Genomic DNA, 21,224 nt, shown 5'->3' on the forward strand with positions numbered 1-21,224 from the left:
CCCTAACATGTATACTGGTCCCTAGGTGGACGGGTACAAATCCTTAAAGTAGACGGATACAAGAGACCCAAAAGACAGTTTATATTTTTACCAAGGTAGACAGACGACCATAAATACTGACAAAGTACCTGGTCTATAAAAATCTACACCAAGTCCTAGCCTAACTAGGTAGCAGACGGCCCGGGACACCGACGGCTGCTTGGCGTCAAGGTTTCTAACATACCCAACTCCTAAGGTGGACGGACAACCACATGTCTCAAAATTAGAAACCAACACATGGCAAAAGCATACTCAAAATAAAAAGACTAAAAGCGATGAATGTAACAACAAAATACTAAATAAAAGCTTATAAAAAGGTAAAATGTTTACAATAAAGCCCAAAAACAAGAGGGCACTTGCTATTGTCTAAAAATGAGACCAGATACATAAAAAGTTATAAATTAAGTGAGAGAGGAATCCAAGGTGGATGGGTTCATGACATCTTGAGCAAAGGGGTCTTCAGTAGACAAGACCAAAGTAGCGATGGGGCCTTTAGGAGCAGGTTGGCCAATAATCACACCGTTATCTTTAGGGCCCTACTCCTCCGTATGAATGGAGTCGTCGAAATCTCCATTAACGATGTCACCGCCCCCAAGAGTTGTCAGTATGGGATCGTCAAGAGAAATCTTAGACAAGTCAAAGTTTAGGTAGACAGACCCAACTGCTTCAGGCCGTCCTCAAATCCGTCACCATAGTAGACGGTGCATGCATCAATAAAGGACTGGGAAGCCTTGAACTCTGCCACGACGTTGACCTTGGCCTTTTCTGTCTCCTTACAAAGGGTTGACAGCTCCGTCACTAAACCTGCCTTAGCCTTTTCTGCTTCCTCTTGAAGATGGGACTCCTCCTTTAGCTTTTTAGTGATGGACGTCAACTCCTTATTGAGGGTACGAACGGCCTCCTCATACTGGTCCTGCTCTTTATTTTCAATTTCCTAATGCTTCTGATACTGACGGATTACCCCCTCCTAGGTGACACATCTGTCATGAAGCACCTTTATACTCATCAACGCCTAAAATTAAGACAACTGTCAGTAAAAGAATGAATAAAAAGCGCGAAAGGCACGATGTAAAAGAAACATACCCTAAACAGGTCCAAGAGGCCCGACGCCCCTAAGTCCTCAATCGTCTGTTCAGCACAAAGGTCCAAATTCGTCTCTTTGATGATTGATTCAACCATCTTGACGGCATGTTCCTTGTGCGTAAGCAAATGACGGATGGCTCCTTGACCGACGGGACCTTTCCCTGTCATCAACCCTTTACCAACTCCATGGTTGGGTTTAGGAAGCAACGACTGCTTTGGCTACTTGTCACCAACAAGGGTGCCCAGTCCTTTCTTATGCAGAAGGTCATCCTTCCCTTTGTTCTTCCGCTTAGACGTCCCCTTGACAATGACCTTGGAAGCCAATGTCGAGGGCTCCTCTTTCTGCTGCTGCTTACATGCTGCAGCTAACTACCTTACAAAAGCCCTCTGCCTCCTTGCTTCCATTTCTGCAAAGGATAAAGGATGAACGTTAGAAGAGTAGACATTAGTATAAGTAGAAACAGACGGAAGGAAGTGGGCAAGAAAGTAAAAGCTTACGCCGACGGGAGTAAGCGTTCAATCTATGAGTTGCAGAGGTTGGCTCAGGACCACCATAATAGGCGTGGAGTGTGTCTAGAGTGACAAGGTCTTTCCACTTTCTTTGACCGAAAGGGATCTTTAGCACACAACGAATAAAAGCCTCCTACTTGTCAGTTATTTGCGAACAGACGCTAGCTGAAAAAAAAGAGAAACAAACGACGTTAAATACATAGCTAATAAATAAAAGGTAAGAATGCAAATGGTACTAGACTTGAATCCTTTACAATACCCCAAGTATTGTCAAAGCCATGGGGCATGGTGTCCCATTCCTCCCATCTGCACACCCAGTCCATTCCTTGGACAAAGAAATACCTATTCTTCCAATTCCTATTTGAATCAGGCATGTCCAACACTAGCTTGAGCAACGTCTTCCTCATTAGAAAGTGGTAGATCTCCTAGGACAAGGAGATGTGTTGGGGTCTATAGCAATAGAAGAACTCATCGAGAGTGAGCTGACTGTTCCCATCGCTAAGAAAACCCCAAAGTACTTCAGCTCCTATAAATATTCTCCAAGCATTATGAGCTATTTGACTTACTGACAAACCAAGATAATTGGCCAATTGACAGTACAATTCCGTTAGTGGTAATCTCAACCTTGCTGCGAACATGGCGTCATACATGCCAACGTCTACGGTCTTCCCAAGTAACACTGTTCGAACTTCCTGGATAAACGAATGGGGAAATTCTCGGGAATTTGATAACAATCATGGAGGTTCTTGAATATGTTGTTAGTCATCGTCAGGTAAAAATTGTTAACGGTCCATATTGTAGGAAGAATAAAGGGATGGGCACCACTGTCCGCTTGACCCTCTAGATCCCGTCCCTCAGAATGGTTCCCTCGTCATCCTCACCATCCTCATCCTCCTTACCCTCCCCGTTGTCTTCATCCACTTCTCCCTTGTCATAATCATCCCTTTCAATGCCTCCCTCATCCTCTTCCTCGTTTTCATTACTCAAGGACTGGGTGGACGACTCCCTTTCTGGGACCGAGGGTAGTCTTCCCCAGGCTCGCGCCCTGACAGAAAGACCTTATCGTAGCCCGCACCCTCACGAATTGATGATGAAAGTTCACTCGTCGCTTCCCTATCTGACATCTATCAACCTACAAGCAACAAAGTTATTTTTTTCTAAGAGGCCTATCTTGACGGGTCTCAAAACATAAAAAAGAGGACGAGTTGCAAACAAAATATATGAATCAAAATGAGAAGCAAACTTACAATAAAAAGTAGACAGATTGAAAGTGACGGTCCCTTTGAAGATTAACAATAGTAAAGTGACAATGGCTTAGGCAACGGAACGACAACTGTCTCTCTTAAGGCTCGCAAAGATGAAATAAGAGGAAATGGGAAGAGGTGATGAACTATTTATAGGACAAAGGAGCACAAGAAACGAAGTGATGCTTTTAATAAAAAATGAGGCCAACCGACTAGTGCCACGTGTTCCTAGCATTTAATAAAGGCTGCTCAAGAGTAATTAATGACACCCATTTTTTCAAAAAATGATAATAAAAAAGCTACAGCTAATAATTGAGCTCCTTGACCTGTCAATTGGAGCCGATGGAGTCATGGAGTAGGGGGCAGCTGATAAAGGTATTCTCGTTATAAGATTCAAGAAAAGACATATAAAGAAGTCGATGGCCCCTCTGGACCCGTTGCCTTCATATAAGCAAATGGGGATTCAAAGCAACACTGCTAAATGGCCGACAGCCCCACGACATCTAACAAGCATCTCCATGAAGCTAACGAGAAATCTTCAAATGAGGTGATCGATTGACAGATGAAGGGGCCAACAGGTCCAGCGTGGCTTAGCGTGATCTCCACGAATGTCTACGAATGGAAATGACTTGTGTATCACGACCAACCCCAATCAAAGGAATCCCTACAAGGAAAGAATCCCGCAAAATACGTGTATTAATGAGGATCTTCCCTACAAGGAAAGACCATCTCCACCAAGAAACGAATATCAGTTCTACGCTACTATAAAAACCTCAAAACCCTCACAAACCAAGGTACGCATAATTTACCCAAACTTTGGCACTCTAGAGTAGTAAAAGTTCTCTAACTTGACCTTCGGAGGGCATATGGCCGGTACCACACCGATATTCTCTGTAAGGTCTCCTTTTTCTTTATTTTACAGGTTCTATCTAGAGCACGTGGGGACTGTGCAACTTACTGACGATTTTTGGCATTATTAAATGACAATATTAGTCGAAACTTTATCCTCACCACTAAGAATTTGGTATTTTTTCCAAATAGGTGCATTTTTATAAGCTATTGAAAATTTGTTTTTTTATTTAAAATGAGTGTTTAAAAAAAAATAGTTGAAATTGCAAAATAGAGTTTTAAATTTTAAAAATACTCTTTAATCTCTCAAAACTCCTAACCAAACAGACCCAAAGCTGGCACCATACACAGAATTCAGCTATCTGGTTTTTGGGGCTTATTTGAATGGGGCAAATTTTTAGTTCCCCATCTCTTCCTTTTAATTCTTGTTTTTTGGGAACTTTCTTATGCTTCCAATTATTATGAGTTTGAACTCTTTTGGCAGTGCTTGTCCTTAGTTATAAAGTAGATATGGGAATATAAAAACTTGGCAACTTGGTACAATTGTAAGTTTGGTTGGGGACAACACCTTGGTTACTAGTATGATGAGTCTCAGCTTTGTATTAAAGAAAGGAAGATAAAATATGCTGAAATCTGCATAATGATGATTAGCCATGACTAAAGGGAGCTGTTATTCCATCTCAATCAGGTAGAGGTTTTAAGCCGGATATTTAAAAAGTGTAACAGGAGCTCCCTAATTCTCTGGCCAATACAGCAACATGGCAACAAAAGAAAACAAAATCTCCACAAAAACGCTCAAGCTAGAGTCTGATGCTTATGTAAGTATAACATCAGAAACATCACAATATGTACAATATTAAGATTTTGGTCTCAAAGATGATTCATCAACATATCACACTGAAAACTCCTTGCATAACATGCGTATAACACTACAACCAGCCGATGCATATAAGCAAGTAACTGTACACTATGCTGTACACGGAATTCCCTTAACTTACATGAGTCAAATAACTTGTATATGCTCACCAAAGGCAAGTTGCTTCTTCCTCAGGCAATAAGGGAGTCCTACAGAGAGGACAAGTAATGTTCCAATAGTCCAGCCACTTATCCAAGCATACTTTATGAAAAAGATGGCCACAAGACAATTGGTTTATCTCTGATTCAGGTTCAAACTGATTCAAGCAAACCGAGCATTCATGTTCTGGCTGTTTACAGCTACACGCTGTATCAAACCGTATAGCTGGGGTCCGGTTCTTGAACTCCTCAATGTAACTCTCAGAAGTATTATGGTATTCGAATGATTCTGGGGGGTTTTGAGTCGAATCTGTTGATGAGGGTGAAGCCGATGCTGATGAGAGATGGATACCAACAATATGAAGGATGGTTCGGACTATGCCTTTGACAATTGAGATGGATAGGGCAGTGTTTACCAGAAGTACACATAGTACTCCCTCGGATGGGGCTGGGAGGCTAGAGAGACCCATTTGGATCAAAATTGAAGTTTTGGGGTTATTATAATTCTAAATATAAATGCACTTTTAGAAATACAAGGTACAAACTCAGCTTGGCTGAACAAAAGATTATTAAAAACAACAAAATGAGTAGAATTACAGAGGCAGAAGGTTGGCAATAGTGTTTTGTCAGTCTGATCAACCTGAGAGGAATGAAACAAGGATGAAATCTACTCACTCCCTTCTTGATACATGAACTGAAATGAGTAAAAAGGATATTAGAATACTACATAAAAACAAGAAAAAATTATAAACAATGAATCAAATATTGAAAATTGAAATGAGTAAAGAGGATATTAGAGTACTACATAAAAACTAAAAAATAAATGTTAAACAATGAATCAAATATTGAATAGAACTAATAGATTAAGCCCAGAGATCAAAATTCCACCAGAAGAGACCACTTATTCACATCCATATGAGAAAAAAATAACCGATAACACAGGTACTTTGTATAATACAGTGGCAAATATGAATATGCAAGTCAATTGGTGCATATCCAGTGAAATACAATGGTATAAACTGATCTGTAACAAACACAATAGAATATAACAAAACGAAAAGGAGAAAGAAAAAAAAAAGGTTCTTTAGATGAAAAATGAGATTGTTCAAAAAGGACTCTCACCACCAACCCTGTAAGCTATCTCTCATGGAGATTGGGTGAAAATAGCAACAGAGCTATATCCCCAGTACCCAAAAATATAACAGTTATTAATTAAGAAAGGAAAAGATTTGAAAAAACTAAACCATGCAAGAAGAAAATTAAAAAATTTAAAGCCTAAAGAGTCAAAAGAAGTCAAGAACACTAAAAGGTTTCAATGGAAATGGAATATACCCAATTGACAAAGCTTCTTGAACATCAAGATCTAGCACAGTTCAGACTAAAAGAGATCACACCCACATCAAAGATGAGAAAATCAAACCAATATGAAACATGAAAAAAAAAAAAAAAAAAAAATTGCCACAACACAGCATAATTTCAATCTCCAAACCAAGTTTCTAATCCAGATACACCCATTTGGGTACATCACAAGGTGACACCAAGATCTAGCATTTTTCTTTCATATGATTCCAAGAAAAAGAATGTATTCCTTAAGGACCCAGAAAAGGAAAGTGAACAAATAAAGAGAAAGAACAAATTTTTACAACAGAAGTGAGTGCTGAAAGAGAGTAAACTTACACAAAGATAGCTTTTAGGACAGAGATACTATCACCAACATGAACATATGAACAAAAGATTCATGGGATCATATACATATGTGCATATTGGTATTTTAGACAGTCTCATATATATATACATATATAGATTTATGAGTCTATATGATATATATAATCAATTTCTACCCACCTCCACGATTATTAGTAGCTAACCAGTGTTTCTTAACCATGGTTAGCCTTCCGTGTTTTCCGGCATCTACAATAATTTAACCATGGTTACTTTATATCATCACCTTTTTATTTTTTATTTTTTATTTACTAGTAGCTTAAAGCTTCTCTTCCATGTCTTATAATTCTGAGTTTCACAAACTGCTACTTTAATGCTTCACTTTTTTTGGCATTTGTCTTCTCCTTTCCAATCATCAAAATTAGTGGCATCTTAGTTACATTTCTTTTCTCGAGGGTGGTGTCATATTTTAGCAATGTCATGCCTAATAAAGTCTTTGCCTTTGTCGGATGATACTCGTAGCTTTCAAGTCAATGATGTTAAAATCAAATCCAATTTACCCTCATCAAACGTGAAATTATTCTTGTTCATAAAGTTAGTGTCAAAAATAAAATGTTGATGTAATTGGCTTCTAAATTTGAGACAGAAAAAAAAGGATGGAAATGAGTAGAATGTTAAACTTATCATATTAGGAAATTAAATAGAAAGGCAAAAAAAAAAAAGTTTTTTTTTTTAGGAGGAAAAAAAATAGAAGAGAATAAAGAGAACATGCATTCCTCCAATATTTTTCTCAAAAATTCAATTTTTTATTATCTAAATTTAATGTAATGGGATGAATGAAATAGAATTTTATGAAATTTTGACCAAAATTCTCATCATACCTCTATATACTGATTTCACATCTACGTATTATCTCTTTCATTTCTCTCTTCCACATAGGAAAATTGCTAATTCTTTTTTTAAAGAGAGCATAACAGTAATATTGTTCTAAAATTATTAATTTCCTTTCATTCTCAACATATTTTGAAACAAAATCACTTACTTTTTATTCATTTCCATTTGTCTCTTTTAAAACATCTCAACAAGATGGCATAGTTCAATTTAATTTCATTCCTTATACTCACTCCATTTTATTCTCTTATAATTTATTTATTTCATTCATTTATGAACTCTCAAAACAAAGCTTTAGTATTTAGTTATCAGATGATTATCAACCATTCTCATTTTTAGTTGCTACTAACTTGAGGGATTTCAAGATTCCCACCAAATCTCACTTTTATGGGAACACGGATTCTCTTTAAAAATTGAGAATATGCACATCCTTTTGGCATCTAGTTTGATAATTATATACCAGAATTAACACTATTTGGCTAAATGAATTTAAATTTTTTCTGATAACGTGCTTATGCTATGTATTTAATTTTTTCATTATAGTTATAGTCACTTTTAATAATTATTGTTGACCTTGATTTTGATTTTCTATTTGGAATTTTTTTTAAGAACATAAATGATTATGAATGACAAGGCATGATTCATGAAAAATTGAAATAATTTTTTTGGTCTTGCATGTGTTATTCAAAAATATTGAACTATTATTTTAGGAGATTTAATTTAATTCACAGCTCATATTATTTTTCCTATTATTAATTTGTAGGAAGCCCTATAATAAAAATTTATGGCAATACAGTTAACATTATATTTAAAAACTTAAGAATATTTTGAGAAAAATAATTTTTTTTTTTTATAAATTCATAAAAATAAACTAATATAGGGATTTTACTTGGTTGAGAGATTCTTAATCAAAGGGTACATTCTGGAGCATCCAAATTCCTAAAAAATAAAATCTAAATGGTAAGAGACGTACGTATTAGGATTCCAAATAAAATAAGAAGTGGAACATATATATGTTACATGTATATATAAATAATGCAACTTGCTTCTTATAATAACATTTTTCATTTATTGAAATTCTATGATCAGCCGCATGCAATGTAATATGCCACATGTTACCAGCGAAACATAGTACTCTATGAGATTGTGTGATTCTTTCATATAATTTTTTAAGTATGAATAGCATATATAGCAGTGCCAATTAATCGATAATGTAGTCAACCTTTGAATATATTGTAAAAAAATATTTCATAAATTAAAAAAAAAAAAAAATTCCCTGTCCAATAAAATTATAAAACATCAGGTAGCAATCTTTGCACGCTTTGCATGGTTCTTGCATTCCTTGTGAGTTAAAAATTTATTCATTGCCTTTACTTTGACCGGCAAAATGGGGTGTATTGTTTATTCCTCCAAAACCAGGCAAAGAGTGTTGCTTTGAAGTGAAAGAGAGAGGCCTCAAATTATTACTCTGCATCTAATTTTTATAGACACGACTTAATTTTGATTTATAACATTTGCTTCATGCAAGATAATTACTTTTTATCATCAAATCATGATATTATTTTAGTTGTTGGTGAAAGCGAAGGTCAAAAATTATTTCTTATTTACTAGTCGAGCAAACTAAAACCTACAACATTCCATCTAATTATTAATTTAAAGAACACTATGCATACCATTTTTTTCTGTACAAAAGTATCTAGCAAGAGGACAATAAAAGAAAGTTATAGATGAGCTTGAACTGACAACACTTCTCGTCTTTGCAAAATTACCAATGAAAATTACAAACCAAATTTAAAGATTTTAAAGGAAAAATATGACAAACAAGTTTGGTATTATATGTGATGGTAAAATGGGTTAAAATCCCACCTCATTTATATCCTACTTGTACATGGCCAAGTGTCTCACATGTTTATTCTCTATTATTTTGTCTGTGACTATATGACACATCCGTGGCCATCTAGCTAGTATATGTGTATGCATCTCCAAAACTTGATTCTGTGATTGTTTGGATGAAGAAGCATGAACACAATATTGTCTGCAGTGTGGTAATGAACAATCGGTCCCACACCGAAACAAAAAGGGGGGACCTTTCTCTTCTTAAATTTTGTAACCAATCTCTTTACTACGTGTCATACTCTTAACGGGTATGTAGAAAATGTCACAATAGTGTGGACCTACTGAGCAATTTCAGTCATTAGCATTATTGTCCAGATGGCAAATACTCGTAAAGTGTGTTAAAAGAAAATTTTGACACTGCATTGAGTTCAATGTAACATGTATTATAGTGTTGCCCCATCAGTTTGGATGGACTCTTTCATGGGACTTTCAAATAAATTTGATTCTTTTCCAATTTGAACTGTATAGAAGAAGATGAGGATAATGTTTTCCTTCTCAGTTGTACATTATTATGCTGTTGTTTCCTCTCAGCTCTTCTCATCATAAGGAAAACAAATATCCTTGATTGGTATGGGGGTTGTTACTACACAACTATAGAAAGATGAAGATATAGGATCCATGTTCATTACTACAAAAGATTTTTTTTTTCCCTTTTTATATAGATTTATCGGCAGTTTTATTACAATATAAAAATAAATTTAATAATATTTTTTTATTAAAAAAAATACACGTTTGGAGAATCGAGATTCTCAAAAAGAAATTATAGTCAAATCCAAACCAAGATTTTATGAGAAAACCAATATAATCTAGCCTACAATTCCTTTGATCTCTATTAGGGATTTAGGGTCGATTTTTGGTGAACCCAAGCAAAATGGAACTTAGCCCAACTAATCCAGGTTCAAAAGAAAAGGGAGTCAAGCCCAAAACTTACTAGCATCTGTTTGGATACTCATGAAAAATGAAAATTATTTCACTATTTAGCTTATTTTTACTATTATTCATGGGCCCAACTGCACTTTTTTGGTATTATTTATAGACTCCACTGTACTATTTCAGTTAACTTTTACCTTTATCTATAGTACTTTCAACAATAAGTTTTTAGTTTCAGCAAAATAAATGATATCCAAACAGACTTTATATATGTCAAATAGAGGCTAATGATGCATGACAAAGTAATTGCCCAAAGGCATGACTCAGGAGGAGAAAATAGATGAAACAATACTTCCACACACACACAGAGTATTCTACCATTAATAGCCACTATCTCATATGGTTTTAACTTTTAAGTGTTTGAGTAGAATAAGTGTATTTGGTAAGATGGATGTTAATGGTTGATTAATGCAAAAATTATCTTCAAGGCTGCTTTATAATAGATCTATGATGCTCTAAGATCCATCTCTGAATAAGGAGAAAAGCTTTTGCCTACTGCATCCATGAAAGGATGGCAATGCTTCTCATGGCTAAATGTGGTTATCACAAATTTTCAGCCATATAGAGCAGCTTGTACAGGTATATATCCTTTTATGCTTAAGATTTATTCATAGGCTTTTCAAATTTTACAAGCGTCCCCAACCCACTTGGTAATTTTATATATTGGGCCAACGTTAAATTCTCTTTCTCTATTAATGTACTTATTTAAAATAACCAAAATTTCATAAAAGACCATTTCTGCTGGTTGGATTAAGCTTTTAACCAAAATTTCATAAATCTGCTCCTCCACAGATCTTGTTTGGTTGCATTTGTTATTGATGTGGTAATCATCGACAAATGAGTTTTTATTAACACTTTGTTTGAGAAATTATTTTTAAAAAATGGAATAAAATAAAATTAAATATAATGTATTTTCTCTAATGTGTTTTGGAGTTTATAAAGAGAAAATATAAATTAAAGAAATATATAATTTTATCACCAGTATACCATTTAACTTTTATTTGTCTTTTTCTCAAAATAATGATAATATGGATATTTCATCTCATTTTATTAAAGGGATGAACATTCCTCCCACTTTTGAGAAGACTATATTTGTGAAAAAATGGAATGAAATGGATATTTCTTCATAATCATTTAATTTCTTCTAATTAAATTTTCAAAAGAGAGGATGGATAGAATATTATTTAAAGATTGATTCAATTCCTTTCCTCTCCCCTGATTGGGCTATAACAATATTTCTACTCACTTATTAAGTAGCAAAATGTAGGCTAGATCTTTTTCTCTTTCTCTTCTTTTAAAATTTTTTAACTTATACTAAAGTGTTTTCATTTAATGTACCATCTTTTGCTAGTCATGTTTAGGAAAATTAATTTTTTAAGGGATTATTATTGGATGTATTGTCTACCAAAATTTTTTTTTCAAAGAAATAGTTTCAAACCTATCATCATTAATTAAGAAAACTAATTAATTAGTAAAGAGTATTAACTTTTCAAAGAAAGGAAATGATAACTTAGGAAGTTATTAATATTATACATTTATAAATATTTTGAAAGGGAGACCACATTTTGGAATATATATATGTGTGTGTGTGTGTGTTTTACTAAATAATTTTTTTTTTGGGTTCCAATTAATTAACTCAACTGGTAAAGCCTCTAATGATTGTATAAAAGATCTGAGGTTTAATCTCCTCCTACACCAAAAACTGATTGGTGTCTTGGTCTGATGATAAAGAGCTATTATTAGGAGCAAACGTTATAGGTTGAAACTCTCTCAAAATAATTATTTTTATTTAACATTTATGAAATCATTGATTCAACTACTAGTTGAAGTGATCAAACTAAATAACTTAAAACCACTTCCTTTTTCCAATACCCTATCGTGTCTAGTTTATAAAACTTGGGTTAAATGCATGCAAAGTGACTCATGTGGTTTTTCTTTTTCTTTTTCTTTCTTTTTCTTTTATTTTTTTTTTTTTTGAGAGAGAGAGTATTAACCTATGGCATCCATTTCTAATGATAGCTCTTTATCATCAAACTAAGACACTAATTAGTTTTTGGTGTAGGCAAGGATTGAACCCTAAATCTCTATTCAACCATCCAAGATTCATGTGGAATTAGTCATTATCAAACACTCCTTGTGCAGTTGTGCTACAAAATTCGTCTAAAAATGACGAAGAATCAATGACCACATGAGCATCATGAGAGCCAAAAAATGTGGACAATGACCAATTCCAGCCTTGTAGATATGTTTACAAGAATTTTTATTTTATGTAATAGGTATATATAAAAATAATTCTCTCACATGGAAATGGACTCCCCAAATGTAGGACCCATCTCATATAAAATAGACGTTATATATCCTGCTACACCAAATATTACCTTATATTTACTTGGTCATTCTCTATCTAATAAAAGTGAAGAAGTCTAAAAAATAATCAATTACATTATTTTAAATACCATAAAAGTTAAAAATACATTTTTTTAGCACTTAAAATACTTTTTGTCGGATCGTGAGCTATGCCATTTCACCTCAAAACTAATTGGTGATGAAGAAGACACACTCAAATTTTTTATGGCATTCGACATCACGTCACACGAACCTGTTTTTAGAGTGGTTGTAGGGAGTCAAATTGTGATCCCCACAATAATCCCTCCCTCACAATGACACTCTCGTGACTCGAATAGATGATATTGGCTTTGATACCATTTGTCGGACCGTGAGCTATGCCATTTCACCTCAAAACCAATAGGTGATGAAAAAGACACATTCAAATTTTTTACAGCATTCGATATCACATCATGCGGACCTATTTTTAGAGTGGTTGTGGGGAGTCAATTGTTGTCCCCCCCCCCCCCCCAACACTTTTGAATTTGATAATGATATGTGCTAAAGAAGTCTTTATGCATTGAACCCATAAAATCTTAGGGCCAGTTTGGATGGAGAGGGGGAAGGAGAGAGAGTAGAGGGGGGAATAAAGTAAAATTGACTGAAAATAGGTTAGTTTTGGCCAAATTTATTCTACTCTACTCTACTTCCCATTCTTTCCCCTTAATTCAAATGAACCATTAGTATTTTACGTATGTTAAAACAACTTGTGGGGAGGGCAAAGGCTGAGGCACCCACTCAACAGAAAACAGTAGTTTCTCTTGTAGCCTAAACAAACGTAGAAGAAGGCCACCTACGAATAGCTTAGTATTACAAATTATCCTTTCCAAGTGATAGGTTCTTAAGTGTATTATTAAAATTTGCTCAAAAAAAAAAAAAATGTGTATTATTAAAATGACTCAAAGCAGCATCCACAAATTAACATATAATATATCATAGACCACTTGTGAGGTTGAAAGAGAAACACCTTTTGATGTTTTACGATTCAAGAATGGAACTTTCAGTTCAAAACCCTTTTTTTTTTTTTTAAATGTAAGGTAAAAGATTTATAAGAGGCATGATTACAAAGGCACCACTATCATAAAAAAAACTAAATGAGTAGTCACATTATATAGCGTGTTGACCAATAAATTAACCTTGAAGGGGCTATGTCCATTCATTTCCTAAAGTAATGGCACACGCGTCTCAACTCTGTGCTTATAAAGCAGTAAATAAAAACACTAATTAATTCAAAATTGGTTAAACGGTTCACTGATTTGATCATGGAATGATTAGCAATGTTTCCTTACCATTGAAAATGGCGAAATGACATAGACCATTATAGTTTATATACAAATCCAACTTTCAAACTTCATGCTAAGATTTTTATTTTTATTTTATATAAGATAAAATTTTTACTCTAACATAATCTAAGTGTATATGTATATAAAACTCATTTCTGGATATTTGAACTTCGGTTCTTACCCCACATCTCACAAGTATTTAATACTTGTGGAGTGTCTATCGCGCCAAAGATGGGCAGTGGTATGCTAAGATTTTTTTAGAACTCACAATTCTTGTCTCATCTTTAAAAGATCAGTTAGCTTTCCATTATGACTGACAGTGAAAGATACAAATATATATATATATATATATGACATTCTATTAGATTTCACATATTTATAAATGATGGGTAAAATTTAACTAGTAATTAAATAGTCCTAATCCATTCAAGGTAAGGTGTGGCGGTATGCTAAGATTTTTTTAGAACTCACAATTCTTGTCTCATCTTTAAAAGATCAGTTAGCTTTCCATTATGATTGACAGTGAAAGATACAAATATATATATATATATATATGACATTCTATTAGATTTCACATATTTATAAATGATGGGTAACATTTAACCAATAATTAAATAGTCCTAATCCATTCAAGGTCTTTAGTTATTGGAAGTCTCTACTCTCTAGTAATATTTCAAACATGATAATAAGAATGATAAGGTAACCAAAGTTGAAAAGGTCAGCAAGCCAGCCCATGGTTTGTATGGGAGACATACCAAACTTCTCAATTGTCCTAGTTAGCATGGGCATTGAAACCAAAGCTAGTGAATTGGTCACCAGCTCTTGCTTACAAAATAAATTATTGACATGTCCAAATATAATAGTAGCAATAAACTAGCAAAAAGCAACTAGTAGCTAGCAAGAGTTAAAAAGTCTGACAGGGACAAACACTTTGATATAGATAATTTAAACATGCAAATGCAATAACAAAGCCTGAAAAATTTATAGGATATATTCAAACTCAAAAACTGTCACCATGCATGAGGTGTTGGATGATGAATCCATTAGAAGAAAGGGCCAAAACAAAGAGGCCCTGAGAGTGAGTTCCTCATTATATAAGCAATCCCGATCGACACGACAATAGAGTACAAGCAAGAAGACAGAATGTCTGGCTACATAATTACTTGACTATGCAGAAGAAAAAGCCAGCCATCCTTGCCTAGGTTCCTTGAATATGATTATGATGAATGAGAAATGCCCATGAGGCATCACGTGGACAATCACGTGGCAACCCATTGCCCTTTTCAAACGTGTCAACGTTTTATTTGTAGGGCTGTTTAACAGCACAAGTGTGTTGGTATGCTCCTCCTCAATTGTGTTCCTTTTCCCATGTGGCTAGTTTCTTTCTTTGTTTTTTTTTTTACCTACTCTTCTTGTTGCTTTCCTCTTTCCTTATCTTTGTGTTTTGCTGTTTCTGTTACACGACAAGCAGTCTTTCATATCTTTGAACACCGTCAGTGTTAAAGCCTTGTTTCGACCATATTATTTAGAAGGGTTGTGTTAACAATCGCCGCAAGTTGACTATTAATAACAACTTTTTTTTTTTTGTCAATTTTTGTTTTATCTTATGGGCTAACTTTGGGTTTTGTTTCCCACTCTCAAAGGACATTCTTCCTTTCGGCCCATTTCTTGGGCTTGTGTGTGTTCCCTTTCCTTCGGGCTCATAGAACGCGGCCCAGTTACTATTTTTTTGACCCATGCTTAACCCATCTACTTGGGTCAACTTGGGCATTTTTCCTTGTTAGGCCTTCGGGTACGGATTTGTAGAAATGTGTATCAACACTCTCTTGTCGTGTATAGGAAAAAAGGTTAGTTATTATATAGTTCTAAATAATATATCAACAGTACTCTCTTGTCCTACGAGGAATTATTATTTATATTGGGAGAATTGTTGATGTGGTATTCTTTGACTAATAAGATGATGCTATTTATGCAAATGTATATGTGAGCTTTCTAATCAGTACAAGGAATAAAAAATAAAAATTATCAAATGATGTTACATTTGCATAAATAACAGTATTTTATTGGTTGAGAAGTCAGGAAGGATCACGTCAGCGGTCCTTCTGGTGGACCTAATAATTTCTCATGTATATCTTTCTCTTTAGTTATTATATAATTCAAGGAAAATGTTAATAAGGTACTTGTTAAGGTTTTTCTATATGTGGGTCATACGTAACAAAAAAATGTGATAAAAAAGAAGACATAAAAGTCAAAAAAAAAAAAAAATATATATATATATATAAAGCTGTAAATAAGATAAAACAAAAATTGACAAAAANTGTGTGTGTGTGTGTTGTGGGCCAGAGAATTTGGCGACCCCGGCCCATTTCATACTGAGCCCAAGCCCACGCCGAGGAGGAAGGGATGTTTGATGACGAACAAATAAAGCCTAAATTTTCGAGGATCATAGCCGAGGATAATCCTATCCTCGACCAACCAGGATCATAGAGGAGAAGAGCGGCACGCCATCAAAGGCAATCTCCCAGAGCATTCCAAAAAGAAGGACGAGTACAATGGACTAGCCGTGGGAGCATGGTGGAGGAGCAATTCAAGGAGAAGCTGTCACATCCGCATTAAATGCCCATAACTAACGTTCTGGCCGCATTAATGAGGAAATGACCATTAAATAGTGCTACTTGATTACTGCAACTCACAAAAGGGTTTGGGAAGACGGCTGATGGACAAGCAATTGAGTAGTGACTGCATTGTCAACAAATGAAGGGCTAAGATCAACTGGAAGGGGGTATATAATATAAGAGATCCTCCAAGAAGGGGGATCAGGAAAAAAGAGGGAAGGAAGAGGAAAAGAAAACTCAGTAGCCATTTGTATGGTCTTTGAAGCCCTTGTAACCAAGCACCGAAGAAGTAATAAGAACTGCAAGCTCCTCAGATGAGGGCCGAGAACAGAATTTCATACTTTAACCCATGTTCTTGTTATTTAAATCAACCTGTAGCCGTGCCTAGTTGTTGTATCCCTTATTAGACCTAGCTCTTTGATCCACTCTTTAGAAATTTATTGTATTGGGCTAGTTAGGCTTGAGTTCGCTCTTCCAGTAGCAGAAGTGCTCAAATCTAGTCCTACAATATATATGCCTTAAAAAAAAAAAAAAAAACCCTAATCTGGCATATATATATATGCACCAAATATGAATTTTAATGATAATGTTTTCCATGATAGTAAGATTGATTTCTAGATTATCATGTAGAGGTTGGAAAAAATTAAAGATCATGAATATGTGCTGATATAAATTAAAAAGACGGATTCCAAAACCTTAATTCCTTCTCTTGATTGTTTACATCCTGTTGTTGCTTTAATAACATCGTTGCTTAGTATAAATTAAGCCTTCATTTAATTTCAAAACAACCAATTTTATTAAACTAGATTATGATTAATTTGGTTAAGATTTAATCAATTTTCTTACGTTCATACAAATCCTTGTGGGTTCAATCTCGCTTTTGTCAAATTATACTTCGGTACGGTTTGTGTACTTGCTAGTACTTTAAAATTCACAACAATATTGCTTTGTTGTTTTCTTCCCACATATATTAAAGTTGATTTTTTTTTTTTTATTGGTTGGAGTATTACACAGAAGAGGAGTCCTAATTGTTAAAAGTTGATTTACAATGTATTTTGACTATTTGGAAAATATTGTCATTAAAATCTATATTTTAAAAAATCTAAAGTATGCTCTTCTTTACTTTCTAAGTATAAAATCAAATCATTAATTGTATCCATGGCCAAACAAATCACAAAAAATATTTAATTTTAAAATCAAACAATTATAAAACCAAGCATTCAATTAATTAAGATGAATCCTAAATCATGAGAAAAACATGATTGAACTCGTATTAAGAATCCTATCTTAGTTAATTGTAATGAAGTAAGAATAATTTAAATCATTAAAGAACAATTATTGTGAGAAATATTAAATCACATAAATAATACTTATAATTTTTAACAAGGTTTCATTCTCAACCTTAATTATAAATTTAGCTACTCATAGTAAATGAAATTAAACACAAAAATAAAATACCAAGCATTAAACTAGACAAATAAAATAGGGAAAGAAATTGTTACAGTACTGTTATGGAGAAAAGCTACAAAGAAGCCACATGCGGCCACCTCTACATGCTACACATTTAGCCTTAGCCAATGGTGGAGCCAAGAAATTTTGTTTGGGGGCTGAATAAAATTTAACCAGAACAAACCTTCGTGACATAACTCTTGATTATTAAAATATTCTCATATTAGTTGTTGAAATCTATGATCACATTCTAAGGAAACAATATTCAAACTTTTTAGTTCACTTTGAACTTTTTAAAAGGTTCAATATCTAAAGTTTCACGATTTGGGATGGAGGATTGAACAACTTTAATTCTTGAATGCTTTTTAAACTTAAAATATGCTTCAATAAATATAAATATCTAATAAACAAGCATTTAACAATGATTTAATTTAATTAATCAAATCACTATTATCAAATATAAATATCATAAACAAAAAATCAAAACTAAATATGAAATTAAATAATAGAGTACTAGTGGGTTCCAATTAGCTAAACTGGTCTTCAAAATAGTAATAATAATAATAATAAAATTTAGTTGAATCATATAATAGAAAATATTGTACATATATCATATTATATATAATAAAAGTTGGGTTTAAAGACCGTGATTATGCCTCATGACTTCACCAAATTGCATAAATTTTATTAAATTTTTATATTTTTAAATAACTAAAAAGGAATAGTATACTATCAGGACTCTAATTCATTTTTATAAATCAGTAGTTTATCTCTTTAAAAAAAATAAAGAAATAAAAAACTGCTTCACGTCTGCTTCATGTAAGATTGTACGTATAGATTAGTATTCGATTAATAAAAAAAAAAATTCACCAAATTGCATAAATTTTATTAAATTTTTAGATTTTTAAAGAACTAAAAAGGAATAGTATACTACCAGGACTCTAATTCATTTTTATCATTAAGTAGTTTATCTCTTTAAAAAAAATAAAGAAATAAATAATTGCTTCACTTCTGCTTCATGTAAGATTGTAGGTATAGATTAATATTAGATTAATCAAAAAAATATTATAAAGTAAGCGTAGAATAAAAACTACTTCATGTAAGATTGTAGGTAAATTAATATTAGATTAATCAGGACTCTAATTCATTCTTATCTCTAATTCATTGTTATCATAAAGTAAGTGTATCTCTAAAAAAAAAAAAAAACTGCTTCCAGTAAGTTTTTTTTTTTTTTTTGGTATTAACTTTAATGTAAACAAAACAAAAAAAAAAATCTAATAAAAATCTAGCTAATAACGTTAACTATTTAAAAAAAAAAAAAAAACTAATATATAATTAACCTAAATTTCTTGATTAGGTAACTTCAAGGGGTTTAGAGTATTTGATTTTTACTTGGAGTGTATCTATATACACCATTAATTGGTGTATTTTTTTCATTCTCCAACTTATTATACATTTTTTTTTTAAAAATTTATTTAGGCTTCCATTTTTCTACCTACAATCATTTAGGTTGGTATTTTGTTACTCTAATTTTTTATTATAATCAATTAAATACATTTTATGTTGTTGCCTTTTGTTTAAGCTAATTTCCTTATGTTTTTCTTTTTTTTTAAGGGGGTAATTTCCTTATGTTTGATCTAATTCATATGTTAATGGTTTGATCCAATTTAATTATTTTGTTGTCTAATATATATGTAAGTTGTCGTAGTAAATTCCAATCATAGACTATTAAATTTACATACAATTTTGCAATCTATATGGTACTTTGTTGTTTTTTTTTTTTTTTTCTTGATTTTTTTTTTCCAGGTTTGTCAAAAAAGATTTCAAGCATCCTAAGAAAGGTTTGTAATCTAGATGTAGAACTTTGCAATTTTTTTTTAATTAGAACAAAGGTTTTATTTCTAGAATAGTTCTATCTTTAAAAAGTGGCCAATTTTATGTTACTTTGTCTAAAAATTTTAATCATTAATATTATTGCTAAAAATACTGCAAATCACTTATATTGTAGATTCATTAGATATAAAATTCATATGCGAATAGTTTGATACGTGTAACTACGAATGATATTATAGCACAATTGGTATGTTAGAAGATAATTTTGTATTAAGGTGCTATCATTTTATATTTGATGGTTGTTATACCAATGCAATTTATTCCTTTCATTATAATAATTACTTATTTGGTTATAATAATCTATATATATATATATAGTTAAAGACCTTGTAGCTGAATTGGAACCTCTCCATGCATAAAATGTTTGAGGTCTAAAAGGAAAAATGTTTAAGTTGCGGAGATATCAACATATTATAATTATTTTAAAAAAATATATTATTAGTATTATTATTATTATATATAAAACCTAAGTTCCCACAATTTTTTAAGTAAGCAGAATAATTTTAAGAAAAAAAAAAAATTTCACGCAACATAAAACTTCTCTAAAACCCGATAAACGCAAAACCCACTCAATCAATGCCCACCATACCCACAAACCCTATTTCTCCTAATCTCCTTCTCCTTTCCCGTTTCACCCACAACCACCACAATCCAGCAGGCAGCAGCAGCCACAGCAACCGCAAACTCTCTGGATCGAAGAAGAGCCTTTCTCTTTCTCACATTGTATCTGAGTTCCTTCCTTCCTTCCTTCCTTCCTGTCTTCCTCTCCTCACAGAACGTGGCTGCTTCGGTTGAGGTATCTCTCCATTCTTTTGCTTGATGATTTTTGTTTCCCTTATTACATTTTGTTATATGGATTGGTAGTAATGGTTTGCTGCTCGGTCTTGAACCCAGAACTCAGTTTCTGAGATATTATAAGGAAGACAAACACACATTCAAAATTGAATCTTTATTATTGGTCTGAGACTTTGGGTCTTTGACGGAGATATAATTGATTAATTGAGAAACAGAGAGAGAGAGAGAGAGAGAGAGAGAGAGAGAAAAGCCCAGGAAAATTGATACGAATATGGACTCTTTAAGTCTCATCTATATCTCTGCGCTGTTCTTGTAATTCACGGGTTTAATGGAGTGTGCTTTGGCAAATCAGAGAATTGTGGGTCAACTTTCATCTGTTCGGTTTTACTTCCAAAATATAATGTAAAAGTCAGTCTTTTACAAAGCCAAAGTACTTTCCTAGTTTCTTTTATTTTTTATACTTTCCTTCCTACTGTTTTTCTTTTTCTGTGTCTTATTTTTATGCTTAAGGGAGGTTTTAATTTATGAAATAAGCTATAGGTGGGATTAATAACCAATTAGTTGAGGTGAAATTGTCCTTCTGGCTTAGGCAACCATGCCCACTGACCGATTGGAAATAACTTGGAATGTAAATGTTCAAAGCCCTGTTGTTTTGCAACTTATCTTTTGGAATCCAGGTAGGACAG

At 33.2% G+C, this 21,224-nt stretch overlaps 1 protein-coding gene, 1 long non-coding RNA gene and 1 other non-coding gene across 6 annotated transcripts in view; 1 reads left to right on the forward strand and 2 right to left on the reverse strand.

Annotated features, from left to right (window-relative positions):
* Window positions 1–328: 328 nt before the first annotated feature.
* On the reverse strand, window positions 329–3,870 carry LOC136067540 (uncharacterized). Its single transcript, XR_010628996.1, has 5 exons — window positions 2,880–3,870; window positions 1,892–2,764; window positions 1,621–1,797; window positions 1,123–1,529; window positions 329–1,051 (listed from the first exon to the last, which is right to left on the reverse strand). It is a non-coding gene; the product is annotated as an uncharacterized LOC136067540 (long non-coding RNA).
* A 637-nt stretch (window positions 3,871–4,507) lies between these two features.
* On the reverse strand, window positions 4,508–6,552 carry LOC112003938 (probable E3 ubiquitin-protein ligase XERICO). Of its 2 annotated transcripts, none has more exons than XM_024036165.2 (2): window positions 6,417–6,552; window positions 4,508–5,433 (listed from the first exon to the last, which is right to left on the reverse strand). In XM_024036165.2, the coding sequence occupies exon 2, from the start codon at window positions 5,207–5,209 to the stop codon at window positions 4,748–4,750; it is 462 nt and encodes a 153-aa protein (XP_023891933.1). In that variant the 5' UTR covers window positions 5,210–5,433; window positions 6,417–6,552; the 3' UTR covers window positions 4,508–4,747. The 2 variants fall into 2 exon arrangements, with proteins under 2 accessions (XP_023891933.1, XP_065629599.1); XM_065773527.1 differs by lacking the exon at window positions 6,417–6,552 and adding an exon at window positions 6,072–6,379.
* Window positions 6,553–20,246: 13,694 nt separating this feature from the next.
* LOC112007533 (uncharacterized) overlaps window positions 20,247–21,224 on the forward strand; it is a 14,018-nt gene continuing 13,040 nt past the window's right edge. The window contains exon 1 of one of the 3 annotated variants that reach the window (XR_010628990.1): window positions 20,247–20,539. This is a non-coding gene — a transcript (uncharacterized LOC112007533). The remainder of the gene's footprint in view (window positions 20,540–21,224) is intronic. The other 2 variants (XR_010628988.1, XR_010628989.1) reach the window with 2 other exon arrangements.

The sequence above is a fragment of the Quercus suber genome, unplaced genomic scaffold, assembly GCF_002906115.3.
Source record: "Quercus suber isolate HL8 unplaced genomic scaffold, Cork oak 2.0 scaffold_76, whole genome shotgun sequence".
Taxonomy (NCBI): Eukaryota; Viridiplantae; Streptophyta; class Magnoliopsida; order Fagales; family Fagaceae; genus Quercus; species Quercus suber.